A 21,062-nucleotide genomic window follows, 5' to 3' on the forward strand; every position below is an offset into this window, starting at 1 on the left:
AAAGTCAGAGAACCTAGATTTGAACCCTGGCTTTGCCACCTATAACCTGTGTGACCTGAGGCACGTTCCTCACCTGGATAAAGAAGGCCTAGGTAGCCCCATCTAATTCTAAAAGCAGATTGGTGGCTCAAGAGAAGATTGTTATCAGAAGGCTGACCAATAGTGGAGAAAACTTTGTGGCAATATCATGCCAATTACCAAACTGTGGAGAATATGGGTAGAAAAAGCACTACACCTCTGAGACTCAAGGAGTCTCAGGGTCAAAGATCTTTAAAATGATTGTTTGTTAGATGGTCTTTGATAGTTCAGATATAAAGAAAAGCCTGGGCTGTGATCACAGAGGTAGGTGGTACACTGGCCAGGAATCAGGAAGTCCTGAGTCTAAACCTGGCCTCAGAAATTTACTAGCTGTGGGACCACAGGCAAACAACTTCACATGTTTATCTCAGTTTCCTCAACTGTAAAATGGAACTAATAATAGCACCTATCTCCCAGGGTGGTTGTGAGGCTCAAATGAGAAAATAATTGATAAGTGCTTAGCACTTAACCTGACACATCAAAAGTGTTATTATTATTAATTAATTATCATATTATTAATTTCTCATGATGATCATCATCTCTAGGAAGGGTTTTTATAGAATTGGTGCCAAAGTTTTCATTTTCATTGAAAAATGAAAGAGGACAGAGTTACAGGCATCCTTAGAAACGAAGGCAGAGGGAGGATCTTTAAAGATCCTTTTCTTGATTAAGTTCAAGCATCTGAAGGGCCATCCTGTGGAAGAATGGAGTTGGCTGCTCCACCCCAAAGAGTAGCACAAGGTGGGAGATGCCAGGATGCAAACTGTGGGTTGATATTAAGAGAAACTTCCTAACAATGAGAGAAAGCTGTCCAAAAGTGGAGTAGGTGCTCTTTGATATAGTGGGTTCAGTTCCACTCAATCCTTGTCAAGTCAATTCAATTTAATTCAATTTAAAAAGCATTTAAGTGCCTCTATGCTGGTGTCCCCTTACTAAAAGTCTTCCCACAAAGGCTGAATGGTCACTTTTTTTGAGACAGTCTGGGTTAAATGACTTGCCCAAGGTCACACAGCTGTCAAGTGTCTGAGAATTTGAACTCAGGTCCTCCTGACTCCAGGGGTCAATGCTGTATCCACTGCGCTACCTAGCTACTTCTTGAATGATTGGTCACTTGTTGAAGAGACAACAGATAGAGGAGATTCTTATTCAAGTCTGGATTTGCCTACATGGTCATAGAGATTCCTTCCAACAAGGAAACTTGGTGATTGGGGAGGTTTTTGTCTTGTGTAGAGTGACTTTCACTGGTTTTATGCACACCCTTTACACTCATTACAGACAATGTTTCAAGCATATTCTCTTCAGAAGACTACTCAAAATGGACAAGTAATTTTTTAAAAACCATCATTGACCTGGAAGCAGAGACTGTAGGCAACGTCACTCTGGTTTTATAATAATTTCGTTTTAATTAGATAACATTAGGCATGTACTAATATCCAGGGAAGCAGATGAAGCAATATTAGATTCAGAAAAAGGCACAAACCTGTCCATTCCAAATCTTATCAGGATGAGAGTGGTTTAAGGCTCCAGGAAAATAATGGCTGAGCCCTAGAAACCAATTAAACAAGAAACAATAGTAGGTAACTGTGTGCTCCATGTTATGAGACCAACCCCAGATAGACACTGGGAAATTTGCAAGGCATCTGTTCCTTTTCAACTTTCCCAGAAAGAAAATCTGAACTTGTACACACTCATTCTTTGAGGGAATCACAGCTCCAAGAATGGAGGAGGGAATTTAGAAATTAACATCATCTCCCACAACACTTTGCTTCTCAAACATGTGTGTGTGTTTGTATGTATGTGTGTATGTGTGTATATACACATGTATGTGTGTATATGTGTGTACGTGTGTGTGTGTGTATACACACACACATATATTTAAAGCCAGGCTCATTTTCCCCCTTTAAATCCATCTCATAAACCTTAGGCAACTCGGTTGGTCTAGACAAGGGCAGGGGTCAAATGTGCTGACAGTCTAATATGTGACCAAGCAACATTCCCAGTTGACTTCATTAAACTGTAATTAGGAAATATTTAAGACAATAAATAAAAATAGAATGAAACATAGTTAATCTGTGGTTTTCTACGTCAATGGGCAGCCCACAGGGATCCTCACGTATGACTTACTGGCCCCGTTTCTAGCTGAGTTTGACACCACTGCTCTGAGCAGACAGGACGCAGTGATTTCATGGTATGAAGGTTTGATGTCTCTTACACACAGAGGAAACACTCAGAGATCATGGCAGCAGACACAGTGCAAAGCATTCTGGGCCTACAGCCCGATGTACTTTGTGTGAAGCCTGTCCCAGCTTCTTTACTAGCTGTGATGCTGAACAAGTAATTTTGCCTCTGTGAGTCTCAGTTTCTGCACTAATAAAATGGGAATAGCGTATGATGGGTGTGACGATCTCCAAGATCTCTTCCAGCTCTACCATTCTATATTCAATTTAAGAACATTTTATTAAACACATCTATTTGCAAAACACTGAAGGGTTCAAAGAGAAAAAAATCAGTTCCTGCCCTGAAGGAGATTACATTTTAATAGGGGAGATAGAATGGGTATCATAGATAAGTGAATACAAAATTTTTTGAGGAAAGAGAGAGGACTGGGAGAATGAGGAAAGGCTTCATGGAGGCAGCAGCATGTGAGTTGAGCCTTAAGGGAAGCTAGAGGGGATTACAAGAAGTAGACATAGGGACATACACGAAGAAGAGGAAATACATTCCAGGACAACTGTGCAAAGGCAAGGAGACTGGGGATGTGCGAGAAAACAAGAGGGGATGGTGGTTGCATTCATGTGTAAATATACATTTGATTAAGATTTGTACTGAGGGCAAGGAGATACAGAGTGAGGGAGCTCTTCCAGGTTTATATTTTTTCCAAAGCACTTTGTCCGGGAGCTAACTGTTTCTTCTCCATAGCCTCCAGAAGATGTCTGGTCAACCTTCAGAGTGGAGGAGAGCTTTCAGGTTTATATGATCAGTTCTTCCTCTGTTAGCTGTTGCTCAACATTCTCATCTTCTGAGGGGCTCAAATTGTAGAAATCTTCCTCATCTATTGGTTCGGTTTCCATTTCAGGTAAGGAGCCACTGCCAGAGCCTGAGACAGAGCCGGGTCCCGAGCCCGAGATAGACCAAGGATCTTCCTCAGAGAAAAGGGAATTTTCAGCCATGTCCTGGGGTCTCTTCATTCTGAAGAAGAAGAGAAATGAAAGTCAGGCTTTATATACTCTGAAGGACAGGAAGACTGTTTGTTCAAGACTAACAAAAGAAGGACGAGGAGAAAGCTGGTTATTTGCATTATTATTTGAGGCTAAAGCCTACACTAGCGATGAGGTTGCTACATTTCTCAGGATCACAGTATTTCCAAGGGGAAGGCCTCAGGGGGCTTCTAGTCGAACCCATGACTAAATAAAATCTTTACAACAGAATATGATGTTACCTCACAGACAGGCTGCCTTGGGGGTGGGTAGCAGATTCCCCACCACTGACTGTTTTTAAGCAAAGGTTGCATGACCACATATCCAATAAGTACAACAATCCATCCATCAGTCAACGTGCGTTAAACACTTATGTGCCAAACATTGCTAGACACTGGGGCTACAAATACAAAAGTGAAATAGTTCTTGCCCTGGAGGAGCTTAGTGTCCAGTTGGAGGCAATGTGTGTGTGTGTGTGTGTATGCATATGTGTTTATGTGTGTGTGTATAGATAGATGGCAGATAGATGATAGATAGATAGATAGATAGATAGATAGATAGATAGATAGATAGATGATAGATAGTTAGATAGACAGATGGGGAAAAATGGAGTCCATTCACCATTAGAGCTCCCTCCTCCCCTCCTCATCTCCCCTCCCTCAGATGTCTTCTGCCATACCTTCTCCTTCACTTTGGTCTCTTTGACAAAGCAAACCCTTGATCCCATTCTGCCCAGTCTTCTCTGGCAGGTTGTTCCCTCTGCCAACCCTGCTCTCTATATTTCTCCCTATGGCTGCTTCCCAGCTGCCTACAAATACACCTATTTCCATTCCACCCTCAAAAACTCCTCACTATATTCCTCCATCTCCACTAGCTTTCAGTCTTTATCTGCCCTCCTCAAACTCCTTGAGAAGGCTGTCTACAATTTCCACTTCCTTTCCTCTTTCTCTTTTCAATTCTCTGCAATCTGGCTTCATTCAGCTCTCTCCAAAGCTGCCAATGATCTTTTATTCTTCTTGACCTTCCTGTAGCCATCGACTCTGCTGATCGCCCTCCTCTTGATATTCTCATTTCTCTAGGAGTTCATGACATTTCTCTTCCTGGTTCTCCTCCTACCTATCTGACTACTCCTCAGTCTCCTTGGCTGGATCTTTATTTGAAACACACCCTCTCACTGGACCCTTTTCTCTTCTCTCTCTATCCAGGGGTTCTTAATCTAGGTTCTAAACAATCTAGGTTGTTTTTTAAAGTATTTTGATAAATATATTTCAATATCATAAATTTTCTTCATTATTCTATGCATTATATTTTATAAATTTAAAATATTCTGAGAAAGGGGCTTCCAAACTGCCAAAGGAGTCTGTGATTAAAAATCAAAAAGGTTAAGAGACTGACTCTGGAGATACTAAGAGGTTAAGTAATCACCGCAGAGTCACACAGCCAGGAGATGGTCAGAGTTGGGTACTTGAATCCAGGTCATTCTGGTCCTGAGTTCAGTCTATTTGCTACACCAGACTGCTGCCTGCCTCTCTCTCTCTCTCCCTCTCTCTCTGCCTCTCTCTTTCCCCATACATAACTTACATACACATACATATTTACATATATACAATACAATATATGATATGCATATACCACATATGCACAAACACATACACATATACATGCATACAGCCATGAGTGAGGGGAACTCCCTGGTGTGAAAACTCTCTGCTGATACAGAATAGTGACTGATCTGTAAATCCTCGTATGGTCTGGGCACACTGAGAGGTCATGCAACATGTCTGTATTCACAGTGCTAGTGCGAGTTAATGCTAGGACTTGACTCTAGGTCTTCCTGACAGCAAGGAGAGTCCTCTCTCTACTATACCAGGCTACCATTGCTTATAGACCAAAGTACTGTAAACAACACCTGTAAAATGGGGATGCTGATAGCGGGACTACTTGCCTCACAGGATTGTGAGCAAAGCATTCTGTAAATTCTAAACTGCTAGACAGATGGCAGCCGCTGTTATTATTGGGGTTTTTTTTTATTTCCCCTTCTAGCCCCGTTCCCAGCTTCCTTGACTTCACAAGCATGCATCATTCCGGGTACCTTCACTCCCCACTCTGTTTGACCCCCAGCTTTTCAGCTCCCCTTTCCTGTGGTCTTCCCCCACTAGGATGTAAGCTCATTGAGGACAGGCACTATCTTTCTTTCTGCTTGTATTTATCTTTCTAGCCTTAGCACAGTGCCTGGCACATAGTAAATGCTTGTTTCTTTTTTTCCCTTCTATTATTGTTAGCGTTATTGTTGATTTTTTAATTTAATTTAATTTTATTTTATTGTTGATTGTTACAAAATTTATAATAAAAAAAAGCTTGAATCTTTTTTGAAAGACAAGGAATTTGCCAGAACTTTATAGACTGCCTATTGGCTCCCTTTGTACAATGTCTAGAAGGAGGAAGTTTGATTTACTTACAGAAATGGATCTACTGGAGGATTGACGATCCCATTGTTTTCCTCTTTAGGCATGTTGAACCACGGTCCCTTTTCTTCAATGCAGTTGGCAGAAAGACTATCTGGACTACATCGAACCCATTGGTATCTTGCTCTCCGGGCAGGAAACCCTAGCAAATAAGTGCCCACAGTAATTAGGGACATCTGAATGAATCCTTCAACTTCTCACCACATCCAGCATTAACAAACTTGAGGCAATCTCTAGATTTCTTTCTTAGCATCTATTTAATGGAATACTGTGGAAGTAGGTTTATATCATTTCACAGACAATTAAAATCAAGTACAAGAATATTAAAAAGAAATCTCAGGGAGGTGACTTTAACTATTTCCATCTTTCCATGAATTTGTGATTTCATTCACGTAGGCATTCTCTTCAGTGTTGCAGATAGCAACCCATCCATATCTGCCCATCCTCTATGACTCTGTTCCCACAAGGGAATTCAACTAACTGGAAACTTTACTCTTTCATCTCTTAACATTGCATACCATTGGACATTAACCAGACACCAGTTATCCCTTGTTTTCACTGTGAGACAAGTCCATCTAGTCATATAATTTCCTGCTATATTTAGAATGTAAACACTTTAAAAGTAGGATCATTTCATTCTTTGTATTTGCATCCTCCTTATCTCACCTAGTACCTGGGATATAATAAATGATCTCTCTCCAATCAGGGTTAAGTGACATGCCCAGGGTCACACAGCTAGTAAGTATCTGAGGCCACATTTGAACCCAGGTATTCCTGACTCCAGGGTCAGTGATTTATCCACTGTGCTACCTAGCTGCCCTGATGGTGTGTTTTTTCAAAGTAGGTTGTGTACAAACCCTCTGTATACTGAAAGGAAGCTAAACTGTTATCATCATTGATTTTTTAAGATTATATTTTATACATTATATTATGTTATACTATTATACTTTGTCATACTATATTATATTAATTATATTATATTTTACTGGAATAGCTGGCAAATGAGAGACAGTAGCTTTGTGGCAGATTTCTCTGCATGTTCAAAAACTAATCTTGTTTTGTTTTGTTTTAACATTACAATTATCGTGCAGTTACAACTTCTGTTCATCACATTTAAAATTTGGAGAGTCCATGCTTGATGCGGAAAGTACTTTTGGCGTACTGTTTCTTTTTCATTTAACTTTTAAATCAATTTGCTATAGACTTTTTATATATTTTCTTACATATAGTTTCCAGTGTCTTACTTACAACTCTCATTTACTAATTATAAGTTTTGGAGTCTAACTCTGAAAGTCCTTATTTAAAAGTCAGATAAACAAACATAATGAAATGTTTAATTAGTTGTGTGTCATTTTGAAAGTGTTCCACTTTATAGTTAAAAATCTTTCATTTGCACATTGTTTTCATTATTTGTGATCATGTCTTTCAATATAGGCATAAAGCTTCCTCTCTTGAACAAAACTATTTTTTCAAAGCGATAATTGCCTTTTTACCTTTTATCTCTTTTGTAAATGAAACATTTCCTTAAGAAAGTGTTATCTATTATATAAAACAGTTGACATTCACTTGTGAAATGAAGATTGTTCTGCTGCATGTAAAATGGACTGTGCAGATTTTTATATGTTTTAATATGCATCATTAGATAATAAAATTTTTAGTGAACAGGGGAAAAAATAAATGCTTAATGACCATGAGAATGCTGAGGTAAATGCAACTCAATTCTTTAGTCACTGCACAAGGAGCTCCCATGCCTCTGAATCTGTGTGATCCTTTGCCTTCTCTGCCTCCTTTCTCCACCACCCAACACCATCATGGCAGAATCAACAGCCTTTCAGTATTTTTATTGTTGTTTCAAGGGTTGCTGTGACTAAAGTGTCTATCCACCAGTGGGCCAGCCCATTGGTGATGAGTTTTACTCTACTCAGCTAGTCTGATTTTCAGCAAGGGAGCTCTCTGTATTGTCAGCTCTAGGTGGCATTAGATGATGTTCCAGCGTGGCACAATCTGCCAAAACTTGCCCTCTCCTAGCATTGCCTTTGAGAGAGCAGGCTCTTGAAGATGTAGCATCAGAGGAAAATGTGATGGAGTCCTTTCTTAATCCTCTGTTAGTACTTCTCCCCTGACCCCAAATCATCTTGCATGGATTTTGTCTAAATATGTACAAGTTGTCTCTCCTAACAGAATAGCAGCTCCCCTTAAGGGCTTTTGGTTTTTGTCTTTGAAACCCTAGCACCTAACAGACTTCCTGGCCCATAGTGAGGCTCTTAATCCATGCTGGTTGGTTGATTACAAGGTAGGTTGACAGACCAGACGTTATTTGAGCACTTATGTCATGGGAGCATGGAAAGATATTTTCTCCTCTCCCCCTCCCCCATTTGTCTCCTTACTCCTTCCTTCTGTACCCTCATTTTTAGGGGCTCCACCACAAGTCCAAGGGATCCTGGGATCCTATAGGAAGCCAAGAGAGCTGAGATAGAAATGGATAGATGCTTGGTCTTCAACTTGTAGTATAGTGTCATGAACAAGAATGCTTCTTAACCTGAACCCCAGGAAAAGTGGGGTGGCTTAACCACATGCCTTGACAGAGTGGACATGATTATCCTCCCAAGATTGGAGAACCCTTCAGGCATCTTCCTGGAACTTACATCCATCACATTCTCCAGCAGAGGGAGACATCCATCGTCTTCCTCACTCTGTGCTTGCTTAGAAAAACCAGCGACATAACAATGGCGGGTATAGGGCCTGAGCCGAAGCAATGTCAATTATAACAGGAAGTGGAAAGAAAAGCCAATACCGACCTTTCCATGATGTAAACTTCACTGGGGGTATTTTTCATTGGGTAAGGCAAAATATTGCCATCAACAAAAACTTCCTGGCTCATGGGTCACAACGCAGGGACTGAATGATTAAGAGCTGACATTTGCATCAAACTTGAAAGTTTTCTGAAACCCTTTACATACATCTCATTGGAGCCTTCCAACAGCATTTCAGCATAAGTACCATTAACCCCAACCTACAGATGAAAACACTGAGGCTCAAAGAGGATAGGCAAATTGTTTGAGGTCACGCAGCTAGTAAGTATGAGAAGGCAAATTTGAACTTAGGTCCTCTTGATTCCAAATCCTCCACTCCATTCTCTACCACATACTGCCTTAAAATGAGATGATCCGAGTAAATCATTCTGTAAATTCTTTTAGTGATATCTTTTCTTTATACATCAACTTTATTTTTTGAGAAATATATTCCTTTTCCCTTACCTGGTGAGCTATCTCTGGTAACAAATAATAAAAAGGAAGGAAAAAACCCAGTTCATCAGAACTAACATATCAATGGAGTCTGACAGTATATACAATGTTCCATACCGATAGTCCCCTACCTCTACAAAGAAAGAAGATGCATTTTCTCATCTCTTTATCAGGACTAGAGCTTTTTACATCTTCAGATACTGTTTATGAATGCCAATTTTTATTATAAACAGTGAGGAGAAAGTGGAGGAAATATCTAAGTGAAACAGCTACAGATAATTTCCAAGAACTCATCCTCCTCACCATTTTGGGAGCTGTGTACACCCCCAGAATTCAAATAGCTCAGCTATGAGCAATCATAAAGAGAAAGTGGAAACCACCTACTCGTATGAGACTGATTGCCTAATGGGAGTCTGATACTTTATTTTAGAATAAGGAATGTATTTCCCTCCTAAGTCTACTAGATTGTAGAATTTACACACACACCCCCAAACCCCCAATAGATGGAAATTAACAGGCACAAAATTTTGAAGACGTCCATGCTGGGGGTGGGGTTTGAGGAAATAAAAGCAACTGAACAAAGGCTGCTTTCCCCTCATTGTGGGAGTAGCCTCAGTTCATCCTGCCCTGACTGAGAAAGGCTCCTTATTCTGGAGATCATCCAAGAAACTGAGGGAAATGTCCCAGACTGTTTCTCTGGACACTACACCTTCCTAAGGAGTCTTTCTTAGAGGTCTCTAGTGCTAGAGAGTAAACAGAAGGACAAGGGATGAGTCTTATTAAATGTTACAAACATTAATTAAATACTTCCTATGTTCAAGGTCCTGAACTATGAGCTGGGGATGAAAAGGAAAAAAAAAAGAAACAATTCCCGTCCTCAAGGAGTTGCCCATTTGTCTGAGAGGGTATACATACATTACACAGTATAAGAGATCACAAAATATACACAAAGTAACACAAGGTAATCTGAAGAGAGAAAGAATGCAATTTGGGGCCTATGGAAATGTTTGGAGTAGGAGGTTTGAGCCAAGCTATTAAAAAAAAGTGGTCAGTTTAATGTGTAAGGCAAGTGGATTGGGGAGACTCAGGCAACTTCTCCAATTTGTCAAGGACTCCCCAGAGGCTTTAAAAAAAAAAAATCTAGCCATTCCTTCCTGGTGCCTCTTCTCACCTACCTCTTGTAACAAAGCCCAGCTAAGCAAAACAAATGACCACATGGTCATTTAGACCATGTCTAAAGACCGTAGGCTTCATTCCCACTACTTCTTAGGGAAGTCTGACAAAGTCTTTCTTATTACCTGGACTTTGAAGAAAGCTAGGGAAATGGAACTAAGGTGGAAGCAGCTTCCAGATATGAGGTATCACTTGCACAAATGGAAGGAGGTGGAGATGAAATGTCACATACAGAGAAGACCTATTATTATTTTTGTTGCTTTTGTTAATAGATCTTTCAGGGGCTAGAATAAGGCATTGCACTAAGTACATTCTCAAAATATGGCTGAGAAACTGAATGAAAAGATTTGAGTTTTACTTAGAAAAAGGGAATCCTATTTCCCCCACCTCTTTATTCATACACAGATAAACAGATGTAGCCCAAGTAAATTTTTCCTATTGGCTTCTCAGTATTTTTCCTACTCTGGGCTAGCAAAGCTTTAAAAGTCTGGAAGATCAGAAGTCACTTGACTTTTTCTGCCAATTTTACTGAGGCAGCTTCCCCCAGGATAGATTGGTGAGCACTAAAAAAGTGTCCCGTCTGCTCTCTATTTCCCCATCACGGTGTCTTAGAAGTCAGATTCTTGCCTTCTCAAGTTTCAGTTCTGCTGAGGAGTTTCCACCATGGCCTGGCCATATTGTAGCAGGGCATTGGACATGATGGAAGCAATCTGTAAATACTTGCTGGGGAGTCTGGCCTGATGGCTAAGGGTAAGTGTTGTTGTTTTTCAGTCATTTCAATTGTGTCTGACTGTTTGTGACCCCATTTGGGGTTTTCTGGGCAAAGATATTGAAGTGGTTTGCCACTTTCTTCTCCAGCTCCTTTTACAGAGCAGGAAACTGAGGCAAACAGGGTTAAGTGACTTGCCTAGGGTCACACAGTAAGGTCTGAGGCTAGATTTGAACTCAGGTCTTCCTGACTCCAATTCCAGCCCTCTATTTACTACACCACCCACCTTCCTGTAGGCTCTCTACAAAGCTTAAAGCATTAAATGACTTGATGATAACCATGATTTCACAGCTCCAGAAGAGATGTCCTTGCCCTCACTATCCAACTCTACCAGACCAGACTTCATGTACATATAGTCCAAAGCTGAATGCTCATGGCCATAGGAGACAGCAAAAATAGGAGGCCTCTTCTATTATTTGCTCCATTTACTAATAAAATCTTTCACCATGCAAGAGAACAACACTTGTGGAGAAGGGTCCCAGCCATTACCTCTGCCTGCCTCCCTCCTCAGCAGTCCCAGCTACTGAAGGTTCAAAAAAGGAAGCTCTCAAAAAAATGAATGGCACATACAGGATATGGTATATACATATACACACCTACATGTGTGCACGTATGTATACAAACACACATATACATAAAATATACAATGGAAATACACACATAGGTATACATATATACATAGATGATGAAAAGCTATAGGCACGGATACAGGAATGAGCAAACAATGACATCCGAAGGGGGAAAAAAAGAGTAATTTTATTATTTGGAGGATTTTATACATTGAAATGCATTTTTCAAATAATTAGTGATAATGTAAGTGTGGCTTGCTACATATTTAAATTTAAGTTCATAATAAATTATTTTTTAAAAAATTCTCACCACCCAACTCTTTGCCACTGTCAAGTGGCCCAACATTAGGTAGTTGCTTTGTCAGTGGAAATGAGGTTAAGGCAGATGCATTACCATAGAAAGACCATGGGCCCTTTGAGTCTGCCCTGCAGCTGAAACCTTCCATGGGTGTGTTTTCTCTCCTTAGAATGTGGACTAGATCACCAACTTCTTTGTAGTCCCCAATCACCTTGCCTGGCTTCATAAATGCTTGTTGACTGACTAGGTAAAGTACAATGCTTTACACACAGTAAGCACTTAATAGATGGGTTTTTTTTTAGTAACTTGTCCAGGGTCACACAGCCAATAAATATCCGAGGCAGGATTCAGACTCATGGCTTTTCTGACTCCAAGTGCAGGGGTCTACCCACTGCAAGCACTGCTGAACTGCCAGTAAAACGAAGGGGTGTACCAGATGGTTGCTAGATCCTGCAACAATGTAAATACGGAGATTCTAGATGTGCTCCTCGAAGGCAGGAACTTCTTTCTTTTTATATTGGTTCCCTCTTTTAAAAAAAAATATTCCATATACATGTATATATATACATACATATGTACACACATACATATATACACACATGTGTGTATATATGTATGTGTGTATACCTATATGTGCGGATATATATCTATATAGGCATATATATCTATATATGTATATATGAATTATAGAAAACATAGAGCTTTAAATCACAATGCACATAGTGTGAAGTTTAAAATTTCTTTTGATTCAGTCCTGGATGTTATGGCAGAGTGATGTTCTCCACCAATGGGGATCTTCCACCATTCTACATTTGTAGTCTTAGATAATTGATTATGGGCACGGAGAGGTCAAGTGAGGTCACACAGGTGGAATTGAACCCATACCTTGCTAATTCATAAGCCAAGCTGCTTTCAGAGCCTCTGGACCCACTCTTAACAATCTTTACTAGAACCTTCCATCCATTGGGGAAAAAGAACAGATCCATCTTGTCAAACACTGTCTTGCTAGGAAGTGAGTTTTAGCACAACAGAGGTGGATTTACATTGTATCATAGAAGATATTTCTTGGGTTCTGGTGAGCTGATGAGAAGGATAAGACAAAGTTTAACTTTAATTATCCTCCAACTACAGGATGAATTGGAGTGAGGAACGACTTGAGGGAGGGGAGATGAATCAGAAGGCTATTTCAGTTGTCCAGTGAGAGGACATGACAGGTGGAGCTAGAGTTGTGATTATATGAGGAGAGAGAGGGGGACGTGTAGAAAAGATGTCATGAAAGTAGAAACAATAAAATTTAGCAACAGATTGGCCATGTGAGCCTGAGAAGTCAAGAATGACAGTGAGGCCTTGAGCCTAAATGTTTAAAAGGATGGTATTGCCTTCTACAATAATAGGAAGAGGGGAGGGTTTGGATAGAAAGATGCTGAGGGCCATTCTGGATAAGTCAAGTTTGAGTTACCAATGCGGCATCCAGTTCTAGGTGTCTAAGAGGCAGTTTTGGTGATGTGGATCTGGAGTTTTTACATCTGTCCCAAGTTTAACAGGGGCATCTAGATGGTGCAGTAGATAGGGCACCAGCCTGGAGTCAGGAAGATATGAATTCAAATCCACCCTTAGACACTTACTTAGGCAAATTACTTAACCCCTATTTGTCTCAGTTCCTCATCTGTAAAACGGGGACACTCCAGAGGAGGAAAAGTCAGTATCTTTGCTAAGAAAACGTTGTCCCTAGGGATCACAAAGAATCAGACATGACTGAACAACAAGTTTAACAAGGGTATTTCCCTGATGGGATTTTTTGGAAAAAGTACCATAATCTCTTTATTAACACATTGACAGATCTCTCAGGTGTGTTACTCCTAAAGTTGACTAATCTTCTCTACTTTTTGCTAATTTCCATTAGCTTCGGTTTTAGAGCATGACCTTGTCTCAAATTCTAGGGACTTTCTCTGTTTAGGGCTGATTCCAATTTGTACCTGCCAGTTACATTTTCCCTAGAATCTTGAAGAGGGAAGGGACCTCAGGAACCGTTTCTCCAACCTGTGCCTGAACAAGAACCACCTCTCAAGTGTAGCTGACAAGTGGCCACCCAACTTTTGCTTAGAGACGGCCAATGATGGAGAACTCACTAGCTCTCAAAGCAACCCAGCTATTCAGGCTTTGGGATTACTGTCTGGAAGCATTTCCTGCCTAATTCACATCTTTATACCTTTCACCTGGTGCTTCTAGCTCTGCCCTCTGGGGTCCAACAAGTCCAAACCCTTCAAATACTTAAAGACAGCGTTCATGTCCCCAACAAAGTCTCCCATTCTCCAGGCTAACTGCTCCCACCTAGTTCTTTCAACTGATCTCTTATGGAGAGTCCCCTCTTTAGCCAGGCTCTCTTCTTTAGAGTGCTCTCATATGTCATAGCTCATCAATGTCCTTGAAATGCAGTGCTCATAACTCTAATCTCTAAGGGAATTTTTCCTCTGAGGAGTCCATTAAATGACTCCAAGTTGGCTTACTAAAATTATGTTGACCTCTCTCAGACCCACACATCTAAAACGGCCCATTCAATGATGAGAATGAATACCAGTAAAAAAAAAAAAATCACATGGACCCTTTGTGGGAAATGGAACATGTTCATGAAATTCTGAAAACAAAAACAGCCCAAATTGTGTTGAAATGTGAATCAGAAATAGAGATACTTGTTCATTTATCCAATGTCCCACCAACAAGCTAACATTAAAAAAACTATCTTATTTTGATTGATAAGTTTATTTTTTTACATCACTTTAATTTCCCAGTAGGTCCCTCCTTCCTCCCTACTCAGAGAGCCTGCAAGGGTAACAAAGATAACAGATGTTACATATGCAATATTCCACATCCACTGTCCCCCCAGCTCTGTAACAAAGGGAGAGAAGTTCAATTTCTCTAATATTTGCCTAGATCAAGTTTGTTTACTAATACTTATTAGATGCCTGCTTTAGGCATAGCATCCTGCTAGAAACAATTATTTAATTTATTCAATTATTTAAAAACATGATTCTGAAAAGGGGCTCATACATTTCACTAGGCTGCCAAAAGGGGTCCAAGATACACAAAAAGGGGAAAAAACCCTGGTCTAGATAATTTATTAGCTTAGACTTTGTCTTATTTTTTTCTTTTTAATTAGAGTGAAAAGATAAAGTGCTAGACCTGGAGTCAGGAAGACCTGGGTTCAAATTCTGCCTCTGACACTTGCAAGTTGGGTATCTTTGGGCAAGTCATTGAACTTTGGGCCTCAGTTTCTTCATCTGGAAAATGAGGATAATAATAGCAGTAGTGTCAACTTAAATAATTAATTTATTAACCAAGACATTCAACAAAGGCAGAAATTTTAAAATCTTCCATCTGAAAACAATCAGCCAAGACCCCCATGCCTTTAACCTCTCAAATGAGAAGGAGGGAAGTATGTTCCAAAACATCAACTGCAACTGAGAATAGCATTGTGTCTCCATCAGAAGCCCAGAGTATGACATCCAGAAGTCATTTCTAAGAAACAAATCCAGTATGTCTGTGTCATGGTGAATCGACATTTCCTTTAAGATGCTCACCCCATGTAAATTTGTCCCTCTGTCAACTGGACCATCTTCTTGCCCTCACATTCCTTCCCCAAGGAAAAAGGGCCCTTCCTAAGGAGCTAACTGTTTAAGGGTTCTTTCTTTTAAACTTTTTTGTTTAGCTTTAGCTAAACAAAGTCACCTGTCAACCAACACATTACCCAGGCAGGAAGAGGAGGATCACAATGACCATTTTGCATATGGACTTGACTGAAGCTGGAAGAAGTGAAATTATTCTTCCAGTATCACTCAGGTTAGTAAGCGCAGGGCAGGGATGGGACAAGACCTGTGCTCAGGTGTCCCTCAGCCCCAGACATCCCGGGATCATTCCACAGAACCAGGGCATCTTCTTTAAACTGTCCTGCCTTTAGGTGACCAGAAAGGTGCTAAGTTTCTCTCTGATCAATTTGCTGAAATTCAGGTGAATAATTACATATTTCACAAAAGGGTTTCCTTTTCCTGATCCTAACCAGTCATTTTAAAAATAGTATCAAGTAAACACAAAATTCAGCTTTACTAAATCTCTTCCCTTTAAAGCAACAAGCAGGCCGTGCTTGAGGTCTGGTCAAGTGAGAAGATAACACTGACATAGTTTCTTAAAACTTCTACCCAGTATGTCAACCCACATCAGGAAAGAAATCTGGATTGGAAGTCAGGAAGACCTGGGTTCTAATCCCACCTAAAGTACTTCTAGGGTCTCAGTTTCCTCATCTGTAAAATTAAGAGGTTGGGCTGATCTCCAAAGTTCCATTCAGCTCCTAATCTATTTATCATATCTCTGTATTTTTTTTTTGTTTGGGGGGAACTCCATTTATGATTTTATCCAGTGTGGAGATCTCCTAGTGTGGACTCTTCCTTCACTGATACAGATCACCATCTCATCTATATAGTCTTAGAGCAGAGGTTCTTAACTTGAAGTCCATGCGCTTAAAAAAAACAAAACCCTGTATTCAAAACCCTTGTAAACCTATGCATTTTATGCATTAAATCACATTATTTTAAGAAGGAACTGCCCCATACTACCTAAGAACCTCTTAGAGTTAGTGGCTTGAACACTCACTGAGAGGCTCACCTAGCTAACGTCCATTATATATAATCAATTAAGCTATGTAACTTTTCATACTATGCTTCAATTGTTTTTTTCTGGTGTAGATACACCTTGTACCCATACAGGTCACAATCCTTTTTCACTTAGCAGATGGTTTTCATGCATCTCACTGGCTGAAAAATTCATCACCTTACTTCAAGCCTTGTTTCCCCTCATTTAGCTTAGCTGATCCTAGGATGATAGACGCTGCCCTTCATGAGTCCATTTTGAAGTCTTTCCAGTTGGAAGGACCTTCCAGAGCTTTATCTCTTCCTGTATGGGATTAGAGAATGTAGAGTGCCCTCTCTACCAGAATGAGGTCCCAGGGTGGGACTTTAGAGAAGGGTCTCCATTTACAACTGGATAAAAGGCACAAACACCTGCCACTTATTTTTGCACACATTTGTATGGCTCAAGAATGGGCAAAGACAAACTATCACACTGTTGCCCTCAGAAGGATGGGAGAGACGACTTCTACTCCTAGAGACTGAATTTTCCTTGAATTTGGAAGATTCAGGTTTGAGTCTGAGCTGCCTACTCACTGTGTGACTTCAGACAAGTCTTTGCCCTTCTCTGAGGTTCAGTTTCCATCTCTGTAAAACAAGAGGGTTGACTAACTGATCCCTAAGGTCCCTTCCAAGTCAGATGGATGATTGTGTAGGCATCAGAAAAAGCTACCAGTCTATCAGGGTGTTCCACCCTCCCAGATGCCTCCTCTACAGTTATCAGTTTCAGTTTTTTAAATAAAGACTTGGCACTGGGCTCCTTGGCCCACAGCTTAGTCAGAAGCATAGGCAAGTCTTACCTTGGACAAAGGATTCCAAAAAGAGCAGGAAAGACAGAGCCAGGAGTGTCCTGCGGGTGTGTGTCCACGGATGCTGCATGGTGACCAACTCCAGCCTCCACCGAGTCTCGATTGGGAAATGTGGCTGGGAGCTCTTTGTAGCTGAAAGCAGGTTCTGAATCCTCCACCCCTGACCAGAAGGAGCTGACGTCACAGTTTCCTGACCGAGTAGAAAGACATCCACATTAAAAAAAAGAGAGAGAGAGAGAAGTCAAAGAACAATTTTTGCCCATTATGAAACTACTCCGGACTCCCCTGGGATACTTACTAGAAAGTCTTGTTGTTTGCAAATTGTCTGCCTGTTCAAAAAAATATTTTTTTTTTCCACTCTCAGAGTGGCATTAATGAGGGTTTGTTTACACTTGCTTCAACCATAATCTAGCCTGTTTCCTATTTGGAGAAAGGCACCGGAAAAGAGTGAGGAACACTGACCTTGGGATCAGAAAGGCAGAACTTGGGATTGGGAGGTCTGGGTTCAAATCCTAACGTCTTAACTTTCTATTCACTAGCTATGTGACCTTAAAGTCCCTTCATCTTTCTGAGGCTCTGTTTCCTCCTCCATAAAATGAATGGGTTGGAGTAAAGGTCCCTTCCAGCCCTGAAGTGTTCAGACCAAAAAGAAAGCTCCTACTAAATGCTGATGAGGTAGGAAAACTGCAGATGTAACATTGTCATCATGCATAATAAACACAAAATGAATAGAGAGTACTGAAAAACATCTAATTGTGCTGTGATATAAAATTGGCTCTCTAGCTGTTCTCCTACCTCCCTGTCTTTGCATTGGTGGTGCTCCATGTCTGGAATGTATCCCCCATCTTCCCCTCCTCAGCTTGTTGAATGCCTAGCTTCCTTCAAAGCACAACTCAGGGACCACCACATATCCAAGACTGATCATCAATCAATCAGTGTATCAATCCACATTGTTAGTGTCTATGCACCAAGCACTAGGCTATGTGGCAATGTCTTTCCTAACCTCTCCCTCTCCAATTAACAGTGCTCTTTTCTTTTTGAAATTATATCATATATACCTTGTGTTTACTGGTCTATGTACATGTTATATCCCCCACTGCTCTGGAGTCAGAGAACCTGGGTTCAAATCCTCCCTCTGACATGCACTTAACTCATGTGCTAGATTTTGGTTTCCTACATCTTAAAATGAATTGAAAGAGGTAGATTGCTAGAGTCCCTCTGGCTTAAGATGCATGAACCTACCCCTTTGGAGCAGGGTCTGCATCAGCTCTGTCTTTCTAGCTCAGGTGCTGTGTACATAGTAGGCACTTAGTAAGTGCTTGCTGACTTGCATGGGCAATGGTCAGGAGTTAGAGAAAGTTTTCAATCCTCTCTTTCCTCCTTCCTACCATTGTGATTTTGGGTAAGGCATTTACCCCCTTCAGGGCTTAGTTGGATCCCTTAAGTTTCCTTAAGACTCTTAAGAATCCTATGAAATTGTCTTCTGACATATGAGTTGTAAGGCTCATCTCATAGACTCAGTTTCCCCCTCTTTAGTTCCTCCCACACATCTACACCAAGGGATCCAGAAGGAATAATATGACAACTTTGCTGGATTCATTAGTCAGGCTCTAGTTGAGAACTATAAGACTCCTGAGAATTCCTTTGGTTCTTTCACCAGAGTTGCAGTTTCTTCTGAACCTGATCCAATTTAAAGCTGGATTCCACCTTGACTCTTGACTAATTCTTGCTGGTCTGTTCCTCTTGCCTAGATGTCCAGCTCTTCCTTTGGAGCCTGGAATAAGCAGATGGTCAAGAGCACCCATATTGAGACCCAACCCTTTGGTCGATTTGCTGTGAGGTTACAATTCTTGTTGTTGAGCCATGCCTGACTCCTTGTGACCCCATTTCTTGGCAAAGACACTGGTCTGGTTTGCCGTTATCTTTTCCAGCTCATTTTACAAATAAGGAAACTGAAGCAAACAGGGTGAAGTGACTTGCCCAGGGTCACACAGCTACCAGGTGTCTGAGGCTGGATTTGAACTCAGGAAGATGAGTCTTCCTGATTCCAGGCCCTATGCTCTACCCACCACACTACCTAGCTAGCCCAATTACAATTCAACACACATTTATTGAACAAGTAATTGCACTAAGCACTGGGGATTGAGAGATAAAAGCCAAAACCCCTCAAAACTGACACCTGCACTCCAGAGCTTCCATTCCATCTCTTCACAAGGTGTAACCAGAAGTGCAAGGAGAAGGAATTCTAACAAATTAAAGGGATTACAAAAGGTTTCAAGGAGGCAACTGGAGTTGAGTCCTCTAGGAAGATGATAATTCCAAGAGGATGAGGTATGAAGGGGACTTTTCCAGGTACCAAGGACAGTGGCACAAAGGCAGAGGTCAGAAGGGGCTGACTGAGGTCAGGGAATGGCCAGAAGCCCCCTTTACGTGGAACCCACAGTGACTTGCAACCAAGACTGGAGAAGGCTAGCAGAGAACACCGCTGCTCTCCCCCTCTCACCTCTGTAGCTCATAGTAATAAAAGCATTTATATGCCATTTAAAGTGTGTTATGTATTTTATCTCATTTGATCTTCACAACAAACACCCCTCTAAGATAGATGCTGTTATCTTTGCCATTGACAGATGAGAAAAATTAGGTTTAGAGGTAAATGAGTGGCCCAAAGTCACACATCTGGTAAGCATCTGAGATGGGATTTGAACTCAGGTCTTCCTCACCTCAAGTTCAGCAGTCTATCTCTAGGGGTACACCTCAGAGGCCATGTAGTCTAACCTACTCATTTACAGATAAAAAATTGTCCCCTAGGGAGGTGAAGGGACTTGCACATAGTCATGTAGGAAGGAACCACCAGAAGTGGTCTTTGACCCTCAGACTCTCTTTGTGACACCCTTCACATCTTCGCCTGTATGCTGGGCCACTCAGACCTTTCCCTCCCTGGGCTGGGCTTTGTGGAGAGTGGAAGGGTGATGCCTTCCCAAATAGACCCTTGGAGGGGCTGAGGACACATGGCCTCCTTGAACAGCCTCTGCATCTCCCTCCTGACCTCCTTCTGCCATTCGCTGACACACAACCAGGTCAAAACTTGGAGCCCATGTGCATATATGTCACTTTCCACTTTCCATTTCTATGCCCTTTCTTAGACTTGTTTTTTTTTCTTTTTTCTTTTTTTGATCAGAGGGAGGAGTTTCCCTTGCCTTGTTTCAGTTTCCCGACGGAACCCTTGGTCATTTCCTGATCATTGCTAAGTACGTGCCTCAGACTCCAACTTTGGAACAGCTAGGGGAGAAAGAGGAGTAACTTCTGGGAAAAAAATTCTTTCAAATAGGACCAGGCCCCAGCGGGAAAGGGTCCATAAAGACCCCTTCGAATAATGGATAGAGTGTGAGATTTGGAGTCAGGAGAACTTGAGTTCAAATCTGACCTAAAATATTTACTAGCCGGGCAACCATGGGCTTTAGATTGCTTTTAGATTGCTTTATAAAATGAGGGGATTGGGCTTGATGACCTTTAAAGTCTAGAATCTAAACTATGATCCCAGGAGCTATAGGAATCCTCCAGCCCTGGGAGCCTGGACTTGGATACAAGGCCTGAAATCCTCTATCATCCTTCAAGAGTCCTTCAGTCCAAAATGCCATCCATTGCCTTGGAAACACTTCAAATGCCACCTCCCAGACTGGAGTCCTGGGCAGAGAAATGACCCCCTACCCTTCCCTATGGGTGTAACTGATCCCACTGCTATTGGGGCCTCCTAATACAGACTATGCTAGTCCCTCAGAGAGA

The 21,062-nt window shown here is 41.1% G+C and overlaps 1 protein-coding gene across 2 annotated transcripts; it reads right to left on the bottom strand.

Moving 5' to 3' along the window:
• Positions 1-1,456: 1,456 nt before the first annotated feature.
• Positions 1,457-17,735, bottom strand: SRGN (serglycin). 2 transcript variants are annotated; one of them, XM_072628767.1, is made up of 4 exons: positions 17,578-17,735; positions 17,271-17,469; positions 5,735-5,882; positions 1,457-3,267 (listed from the first exon to the last, which is right to left on the bottom strand). In XM_072628767.1, the coding sequence occupies exons 2-4, from the start codon at positions 17,347-17,349 to the stop codon at positions 3,048-3,050; spliced, it is 447 nt and encodes a 148-aa protein (XP_072484868.1). In that variant the 5' UTR covers positions 17,350-17,469; positions 17,578-17,735; the 3' UTR covers positions 1,457-3,047. The 2 variants fall into 2 exon arrangements, with proteins under 2 accessions (XP_072484868.1, XP_072484867.1); XM_072628766.1 differs by lacking the exon at positions 17,578-17,735 and having other exon boundaries at positions 17,271-17,551.
• Between the last annotated feature and the right edge of the window lie 3,327 nt (positions 17,736-21,062).

This window comes from Notamacropus eugenii, chromosome 1 (assembly GCF_028372415.1).
Source record: "Notamacropus eugenii isolate mMacEug1 chromosome 1, mMacEug1.pri_v2, whole genome shotgun sequence".
NCBI classification, from domain to species: domain Eukaryota; kingdom Metazoa; phylum Chordata; class Mammalia; order Diprotodontia; family Macropodidae; genus Notamacropus; species Notamacropus eugenii.

What these genes read in the sequence shown, in the direction of transcription:
- SRGN (XM_072628767.1), bottom strand. Translation starts at nt 17,349, where the DNA reads ATGCAGCATCCGTGGACACACACCCGCAGGACACTCCTGGCTCTGTCT. An exon ending in TTTGGAATCCTTTGTCCAAG is followed by an intron (nt 5,883 to 17,270) that starts GTAAGACTTGCC and finishes CTTATTTGCTAG; the next exon opens with GGTTTCCTGCCCGGAGAGCA. An exon ending in CCTCCAGTAGATCCATTTCT is followed by an intron (nt 3,268 to 5,734) that starts GTAAGTAAATCA and finishes CTTCTTCTTCAG; the next exon opens with AATGAAGAGACCCCAGGACA.